The 9,628-nt window shown below is 45.4% G+C and overlaps 1 protein-coding gene across 1 annotated transcript in view; it reads right to left on the bottom strand.

The window, feature by feature from the left end:
• Positions 1 to 1,755: 1,755 nt before the first annotated feature.
• The window catches only part of CREG2 (cellular repressor of E1A-stimulated genes 2), a 43,412-nt gene continuing 35,539 nt past the window's right edge, over positions 1,756 to 9,628 (bottom strand). Inside the window, exons 3-4 of the mRNA XM_011956657.1 lie at positions 7,557 to 7,670; positions 1,756 to 3,083 (exon numbers count right to left, since the gene is read on the bottom strand). Coding sequence (XP_011812047.1) covers positions 2,936 to 3,083; positions 7,557 to 7,670 — 262 coding nt within the window. The 3' untranslated portion in view covers positions 1,756 to 2,935. The remainder of the gene's footprint in view (positions 3,084 to 7,556; positions 7,671 to 9,628) is intronic.

Genomic DNA, 9,628 nt, shown 5'->3' on the forward strand with positions numbered 1-9,628 from the left:
TGGTCTACAAAATCCTTGCTGAGATTTTGATAGGAATTGCATTAAACCTAGAGATGGAGAGAGGGAGAACTGATCTCTTCACTGTTTTGTATCTTCCAACCCAAGAACATGGTATCTCTCTTTCTTTGTTTAGGTCATTAATTTCTTTTCTTAGCATCTAAAAATTTTCACTACATAGATCCTGGGTAAGTTTTGTTTATACGTAAGTATTTCACTTTGGAGTGATTGCAAATGGTATTGTGGTTTTAGTTTTTTTCCCCACATGTTCATCGTTAGCGTAGAGAAATGCAATTGACTTTTGTGTGCCGATCTTGTGGCCTGAGACGTTGCTGCACTCACTAGTTCCAGTGTTTCATTTTGAAAAATAGATTATTTGGAATTTTCTATGTAGGCAATCCTGTCATCTCTAAATAGGGATGCCTTTTTTTTTTTCTTTCTGATCTGTATGTATTTAATCTCTTTTTCTTGCCTTATTGTCATGTCTAGATCTTCCAGAACAGTCTCTAAAATTTTAATCAGTGTAAATTTCTAGAGATTTGCTGAAACACACTTGCCTGAATGGAGTCCATCAAACTTAAAACTATGAATTTTCAACACTATTCTTAGCCAGCCTTTTCAGGTTTCATTTCCTGTAATTTGGATAAATAGCCGATAACATTCATCAGTGGTTATAAATGGCATCCACTCGGTAAAGTCCTTTGGAGCAGCAGTGACCTTGTTGCGCTAAATGGAACCTGACTATAAACGCAAACCTAGCAAGGGGACCTTATCTGCAGGACAGGATCAGATCGGAGGCAGCGAAGCTCCCAGTATGAAGGTGTGAGGTGGACTGGTGCAATACATTTGAGCATGTCATTTGTTCTTCCAGCTTTCTCCCCTTTTTTTCTAAATTGGAGCAGCAATAATTTTAAACTCTGAAAATATAAAATTCCCTCAGAGGTACCTTATTCTTATATATTAGAAATCACCACTGTTAGGAACTCTTTTGAGGACTGGTTTATGACAAATAAATAATTCTCTGCATCTTACTATGTTTTTAGCAATGGTAATTAAAATGTATTTTGACAGGCCGGGCGCGGTGGCTCACGCCTGTAATCCCAGCACTTTGGGAGACCGAGACGGGCGGATCACGAGGTCAGGAGATCGAGACCATCCTGCCAAACACGGTGAAACCCCATCTCTACTAAAAATACAAAAATTAGCCGGGCGCCTGTAGTCCCAGCTACTCGGGAGGCTGAGGCAGGAGAATGGCTTGAACCCGGGAGGCAGAGGTTGCAGTGAGCTGAGATCGCGCCACTGCACTCCAGCCTGGGTGACAGAGCGAGACTCCATCTCAAAAAAAAAAATATATATATATATATATATATATATATATATATATATTTTGACAACTCAAACTCTCATCATGTGTTATTTTGTTACGCAAAAGTTTATAATCATTAATGACACTTTTATTTACTTGAAAAATGCATATTTCCTATATATAGTGATGTGTTTTTTATGTTATACAACCTCCCTAACCTACCAAAGAAAGTTTATAGTCATTACGGAAAGACAGAAAACTTGAGACAGCTCAACCCTTTATAGGTTTTAATGATCAGAGGTCTTAGATATATATACATAGGTCCATGTAGGCCTTAGAAGTGTACACAGGTACAGTCTAATTTCTTGAAAACACTAGGAGCTCCTACATACAATATGTAGAAAATTTTAAATCTATAGTAAGAATCAAATTTCACACACTTTTTCCCCCCCCCAAAAGCAAGAAACATCATCTCCAGGCAAGCTAGTCCTTCTTTTTTACAATCACTTTACTGATTTTCCTGGTTCAATTTCTACCCGTGCATTTCAATAACTCTTTTGTTGTCAAAACTGGACGTCTTCTAGGAACCACGCCACCCGTGTCTGCAGTGAGCTGTCTGGGATGTGGACTCAGCCTCTCTGAGTCTAGTTTTCGTGTCTGTAAGAGCCAATGATGACGTGCATCTCATTGGTTGCAGGGCTTAAATGAGATGGCTTCTGTTGAGGGCCTGGCCCAGGGCTGGGCAGGCAGTGGGCCCTCAGCTACTGGCTTCCTTTCTTCCTTCTGTAACATGCTGCCTTTACTTTCCCAGCTTCACCCTCTCCCCTCTCCGCTTTCCCCACCACAGAATGGGGAGCTTCTTATTTTGGATGCCCCTGTTCATGCATGAGAGAGGGGAACGCTTGCCAGAGGTATGAGCAGCAGGGATCTGGGGAGCTTAATGTCAAAGCTGCTCCTTTCTCTTTAACGCACTGCCATGGCTGCTTACTTAGAGAAGGGCTGTGCACAAAGCATCCTGTGTTCTTACACTGCTTTCATGTCATGGTGGGAAAAAAGTTGCATAAGTGACCAGTACCTTCTAGCCAATATGACCTAATAATGCATTTGCAATCCACCAGCAGAAGGAGTAATCCACGGACACACAGTCCTCCACCTCACCCTAAAAACAATATTGTGGCTGTGTGATGCACAGTCAGCTCCTTCGTGGTCACGATGAGCTTAGAACCAAGACTGCATTTGGCACAGCAAGCAACAAAGACACTCTCACAGTACAAAGCAATCACGTTGTAGGTACAGGTATTGTCTTTTCTTAAAGAGTGAAACAACAATGATCTCAAACGTCATTCTGACCACCAGCTATTATATGATTTCTGAATAGGTGAGTCTGGATTGAATACAATGGAATAAAGACTATCTACGTGAAGTATCCGTGTGAGTTGGAGATCTGCAAATGACCACTTTAATCTCAAATCTAGCATAGAGTTCCCTGTTCACCCTCTCTCATTCTGCTGCAGGGATGGCAGGGCTGCTATGAACCCTTCGACAAAGAGACAGTGGTCAATGGCTGTCTGGCTGCATCACTGAAAAGGTTTTTATTCAAGTGCAAACACCAAGGACTTTCTTCTTACTCCATCAGGCCTTTCTGGGAACTGCTTTGAAATATTCCTCCCTTGAAATATTGGATACGCCTCCATACCATTTCTGAAGCCAGATATGTTCTATCCTCATCTTCATAAAGAACCATTCATATTGACGAGGCCACTTCCTCATCCCTGGGTGCCTGTAGGAATAAAGAGAGACCACAGTAAAGCTGCTTTTATCAGAGGAGTGCACCCTGGGCCAAGTCACAGGACCTCCAGACTCCAGGCCTCATTTGGGCTGACAGCCGCTCAGAGGCAGAACCAGGGAGCTGAGTGTCAGTGCCTGGGACCACCACAGGAAGTCAGGGACTGTAGACCGTAGCCCAGTGGCTAGAGGCTCAAGTTGTGGGCCAGGCTCCTTGGTGTGAATCTCAGTTCAACTGCTGATAAGCCGTAATGCCAGTGGGCTGTCGGCACTCTCAAGCCTCTGTCTCATTACCTGTCACGTGGGGTGATGTTGACGGGGCTTTTCATAGGACGGTGTGGGGGAGCAGGCATTGAACCACATATAAAACACCTGCAGAGAGTAAGTGCTCAGTGGAGGCTGGCTACCATTATTAGGAAACAAAGAAAGGCTTTATGCATCTCTATATGAAATGTTAACAGAATGGTGAGTCTGTGAAACCAGCTTGTTCATGGGAAGATTTCTAGTCATGCAGCAGGCTGAGAGCTACTAAGGCAAGTGAGAGCCAGCTGGAGTTGACAGGCAATGTCACATCCCGTCTTGTGCTGTTGACTGACTTGCCTCTCCCCCATGCATATCCCTAAACATGCTGCGGTATCATTGAGGGCAGGGGCTGTGGCTAACTTCTTTCTTTTTTTTTTTTTTTGAGACGGAGTTTCGCTCTGCCGCCCGGGCTGGAGTTCAGTGGCCGGATCTCAGCTCACCGCAAGCTCCGCCTCCCCAGTTTACACCATTCTCCTGCCTCAGCCTCCCGAGTAGCTGGGACTGCAGGCGCCGCCACCTCGCCTGGCTAGTTTTTTTTTTTTTGTATTTTTTAGTAGATACGGGGTTTCACCATGTTAGCCAGGATGGTCTCGATCTCCTGACCTCGTGATCCGCCCGTCTCGGCCTCCCAAAGTGCTGGGATTACAGGCTTGAGCCACCGCGCCCGGCCTCTTTTTTAACTTCATAAAAATTTCCTTTATCTCTAAAAATGTTATAAACATAATTCAAAGACCAAGTTCAAACTGGGAAAAACATTTATTGCAAAGCAAATGCAATAATAGGTTGATGATCTTTATTTAAAAAAAAAAATTTTTTTTTAGAGATAGGATCTTGCTCTGTTGCCCTGGCTGCAGTGCAGGGGTGGGGTCATAGTTCACTGCAGCCTTGACCTCCTGGGCTCAAGCGATCCTCCTGCTTCAGCCTCATGAGTAGCATGCCACCATGCCTGGCTAATAAAAAAAATTTTTTTTTTGTAGAGATACAGTCTTACTATGTTGCCCAGGCTGGTCTTGAACGCCTGGCCTCAAGCAATCCTTCTGCCTCAGCCTTCCAAAGTGCTAGAATTATAGGTGTGTGCCACCACACCCAGTCAATCATCTTTTTGAAGAATAATTTATTTTGAAACAATAATAAACATATGGGGAAATTGAAAGTACAGTATCCAAAACTGTTTTCTTAATCCATTTGAACAAAAGTTGCTGATCTGATGCCATAACACCCCAAATATTATGCAGCCAAGATAATAACATGATTTTTGTTGTTTTAAGAAACCTGCTTTTGTACTGATAACTGGAATGAAGTTTGATACCTGGAAGTGGTGCTGGTGCAACAAACCCTAATCCATGGGGCACTGGCTTTGGGCCCAGGCAGTGGGTGGAAGCTGGAAGGACCCTGAAGAAACCGACAGTGAGGGCTTATAAAAAGGTGGTGCCTGGCTGGGTGGAGTGGTTCACACCTGTCATCCCAGCACTTTGAGAGGCTGAGGCAGGAGGATCACATGAGGCCAGGAGTTCGAGACCAGCCTGGACAACATGGCAAAACCCCTTCTCTACTAAAAATACAAAAATTAGCCAGGTGTGGTGGCGCACACCTGTAACCCCAGCTACTCGGAAGGCTGAGGCACAAGAATCACTTGAACCAGGGAGGCAGAGGTTGCAGTGAGCTGAGATCGTGCCACTGCACTCCAGCCTGGGTGACAGACTGAGACTCTGTCTCCAAAAAAGGTCGTGCCTGTGGGTAGTCCCAGCTACTCAGGAGGCTGAGGCAAGAAGACCCCTTGAGCCCAGGAGTTGAAGGCTGCAGTGAAATATGATCATGCCACTGAACTCCAGCCTGCACAAAAGAAAAAGACCTTGTCTCTAAAATTAAAAATAAAAGCAGAGAAAGGCTACCGAAAGCTGGAGGTAAGGGGACCCACATTATGTAGCGGTAGGCAGGCTTGGCAATGCTGTTGTGTATAGTTAGGTGGAAAATAGGAAATGTTCACATCCTTCGCCCACTTTTTGATGGGGTTGTTTGTTTTTTTCTTGTAAATTTGTTTAAGTTCCTGATCAGTTCTGGATATTAGACCTTTGTCAGATGGGTAGATTGAAAAAATTTTCACCCATTCTGTAGGTTGCCTGTTCACTCTGATGATAGCTTCTTTTGCTGTGCAGAAGCTCTTTAGTTTAATTAGACTCCATTTATCAATTTTGGCTTTTGTTGCAATTACTTTTTGTGTTTTAGTCATGAAGCAAAAGAAGACATTTATGTGGCCAACAAGTATATGAAACAAAACTCATCATCACTGGTCATTAGAGAAATGCAAATCAAAACCACAGTGAGATACCATCCCATGGCAGTTAGAATGGCAATCATTAAAAAGTCAGGAAACAACAGATGCTGGCAAGGCTGAGGAGAAATAGAAATGCTTTTACACTGTTGGTGGGAATGTAAATTACTTCAACCAGTGTGGCAATTCCTCAAGGATCTAGAACCAGAAATACCATTTGACCCAGCAATCTCATGACTGCGTATATACCCAAAGGATTATAAACCATTCTACTATAAAGACACATGTGCACATATGTTTATTGCAGCACTATTTACAATAGCAAAGGCTTGGAACCAACCCAAATGCCCATCAGTAATAGACTGGATAAAGAAAATGTGGCACATATACACCATGGAATACTATGTAGCCACAGAAAAGGATGAATTCATGTCCTTTGCAGGGACATGGATGATGCTGGAAACCATCATCCTCAGCAAACTAACACCGGAACAGAAAACTAAACACCGCATGTTCTCACTCCTAAGTGGGAGTTGAACAATGAGAACACACGGACACCGGGAGGGGAACATCACACACCTGGGGCCTGTTGGGGGGTGGGGGCAAGGGGATGAAAAGCATTAGGACACATACCTAATTATGGGGGGCTTAAAACCTAGATGACAGGTACAGCAAACCACCATGGCACATGTATACCTATGTAACAAACCCGCACGTTCTGCACATGTATCCCAGTACTTAAAATAAAAATTAAAAACAAGAAAATAGGAAATAAACCTAACGAATCCACTGATCTAGGGAAGATTTTGGCCTCTTCTAATTGCTTATAATAACATGTGAAAGAAGAGAGGAACTCAAGAACTAGAGTTGAGTTTAAAAGCTAGCAATAAAAAATAAAAATAAAAAATAAAAACGTTTGTGCGCGCACACACACACACACACACACAATCATCTGTTTCTTTAAGTATTGAAAGCCATGAGCTCATGTGACCATATCCAATCCCAGTAATTCTAGTTTTCCCCGATTATGCCTCTAGCCCTTTTCTGTGTCCTTACAAGGCTTGCTTATTCGCCGCATCCCTGTGTGCAGGATCTTCCTCTTCCTGTGGGGTTGTGGATCGCCCCTCCAGCTCAACACTTGCCTTCGTGTTACCCTCCCTCGACTGCAGACCAATGCCTTCTAGCCTGTTTCCATCGCTGCACCAGCCCGCACCCCAGCTCCGAGCCTCCATTTCTGGCTGCCCCTGCATGGACACCTGTGGAAAGGCCACCCCTGCGTGCGTGCGCTGTCCTCAGCTTGCACAAGCTCTGACTCCAGGCTGGGCCGCCCTCTCACTTGTGTGGACCCCTACGGCTGTGGTTCTCAAACTTTAGCATGCACATCAATTTCCTGCAGCTTGCCTTTTACAATACAGATTCCTGAGCCTTGTTTCCGGAGAGTTTGATCCAGTAAGTAGGCGGAGGTGGGGCCCATAAAGCTGCATCTAAGTCAGCATGCTACTGATTTAAGGGTGAGAACACCACACTGCGAAACGCTGTGCTGGCGTCCCCAGCAGGCAATGTGCTTTGTTTCGAGTGGATGCTTGAAAATGTTTGTGGTGTTGACGAGAAAGGCTCAGCTCTTTTCACGGCAAGGCAGGGCATCGTCAAAGGTTGAAAGTAGGTAGGAATTACCTAGAACAGCTCAGTGCAGTGCTCTCCAGAGGCATTCACCTGGCTTCTGCTGCCACTGCTAGTAATCTCCACAGCCAGGCTAGCTTGGTCCTATTACCACCGAAGGGCAGTGGAGACTAATCACCGTCATTGCATCAGAGGCATCAAATGGCACAGCCTGACCTCTGCTTATTATTATTGTATATTTCTGGGCATATCAATTTTAAAGCATTTACACACCTTGAAAACATGGCTTGCTTGGCAAATTCTACTTCTTCTGGAGACACTGCGATCATCCGGCCAGTGAGCGTTAACCGGACACATCGGGGATCTTCCGGGTCAACAATGTTTTTTCTGCATGTGAAAAACATTTTTCGTATATCAGAACAAGGATAGAACATCAGCTGGCAATTCTAACGATTTTATAAAATTAAAAATAGTACTCACATTCCTGGTTCTATCATTCAGGTTATGTGATGGATAGTTACTTTAAAATACCCAGGCCTTGTAATAGGTGTGCTTGTGTGGGTTAGATATCAGTCTGCATTCTGGAGCAGTGAGATAACATCCGAAGCCCCCTAGTCAAAAGTGCCCATTTGGGCCGGGCGCGGTGGCTCAAGCCTGTAATCCCAGCACTTTGGGAGGCCGAGCCGGGCAGATCACGAGGTCAGGAGATCCAGACCATCCTGGCTAACACGGTGAAACCCCGTCTCTACTAAACATACAAAAACTAGCCGGGCGAGGTGGCGGCGCCCGTAGTCCCAGCTACTCGGGAGGCTGAGGCAGGAGAATGGCGTAAACCCGGGAGGCGGAGCTTGCAGTGAGCTGAGATCCGGCCACTGCACTCCAGCCTGGGCGGCAGAGCGAGACTCCATCTCAAAAAAAAAAAAAAAAAAAAACCAGGCATGGTGGCGGGCGCCTGTAGTCCCAGCTACTTGGGAGGCTGAGGCAGGAGAATGGCTTGAACCCGGGAGGCGGAGCTTGCAGTGAGCTGAGATCCGGCCACTGCACTCCAGCCTGGGCGGCAGAGCGAGACTCCATCTCAAAAAAAAAAAAAGTGCCCATTTGAGGGTGGAGGAAATTGAGACAGTAAAGTTTCCTGACTCCCTTGAGGGGCTGGGGACAGCGGGGTAGGGTGGGTTTTTTCGGGGAGTGGGGGTGCTTGTTTTGCTGAGTTCAAACCCCTTGCAGGAGGGGGAGCACACAGGTGAGCAGGTGCACGAGCTGGGGCGAGTTCCTTTTTTAGGCAGGAATGAACCCCGTACCAAGTTGTCCACAAACTCTGGAGCCCCAGAGGGCATGTATTACAAACAATGCTCTTTTAGTGGCCATCTGCTGATGGCTAAGTGTTAACCAGCTCAGTGGTGAGTCGGGGTGACATACACCCTGACCTCTTGGTACCCAAGTTCGTGTCTGGCATCCAGGAAGAATCGGGTCATACAGACTTAAAGACTGGTGAGTGCAGAGGTTTTACGAAGCAGTGGAAGTGGCTCTCAGTAGAAGAACAGCTGGAAAGGGGCTGCTGCAGGAAGGTGATCTTTCGCTGCGACCTGGCCATCTCCAGCCAGGCTCCTCTCCAAAGTCGTGCCGTCTGAAGTTAAGCTGTATCTATCCATCCTCTCCGACTCTCAGTTGCTGCTTCTCTCAAAGTCTGGCTGCTTTTCCCTCTGCCAGCTGCGGTCTGAGGTTTACATGGGCACAGGATGTGGGGGCAGGGCAGGCCAAAAAGCAACATTCAGGCTCAGAAACAGGAATGCCTGTTCTCATTTAGGGCTTCAGGTCCAGGCTTGAGGGTGGAGCCCTCGCCAGGGACCCTGCCCCTGTTCCTATCAAAATGGGGAGTTATTATTCAAAGGGAATGATGTTTCAGTTCTGCTGTGAATGAGTTCTAGAGATCTGCTATACAACGTAAGAGTTCACAAAATTATATTGTGCACATAAAAATTTACTAAGAGGGTAGATCTCAGGTGAGTTTTCTTTTCTTTTCTTTTTTTTTAACTGCAGAAACAAAACACATCAAACGGACACAAGAAAACTTTGGCAGGTGTTGGATGTGTGTGTAATATGAATGGCATCCCTGGAGTCGTACAATGCATCTGTCTGGGTCCAGCAGTGACTGGAATAAGGGCTTTCAAATATCGCCATCAGAACCTGCACTGGAGGGTTCCTTAATCAGCAGAAAGTGTATTAGAAATAATAAGAACAGTAGTGTGATCGCATTTGTGACTGCTTGCTAAGAAATGTTTCTGCAGTGACAGAGTTATCCTAAGACCTGTTTCCATTTTAAAGGTCACAGGGGAAGAAAACTTTTT

The sequence above is a fragment of the Colobus angolensis genome, unplaced genomic scaffold (assembly GCF_000951035.1).
Source record: "Colobus angolensis palliatus isolate OR3802 unplaced genomic scaffold, Cang.pa_1.0 Scaffold42, whole genome shotgun sequence".
Lineage (NCBI taxonomy): Eukaryota > Metazoa > Chordata > Mammalia > Primates > Cercopithecidae > Colobus > Colobus angolensis.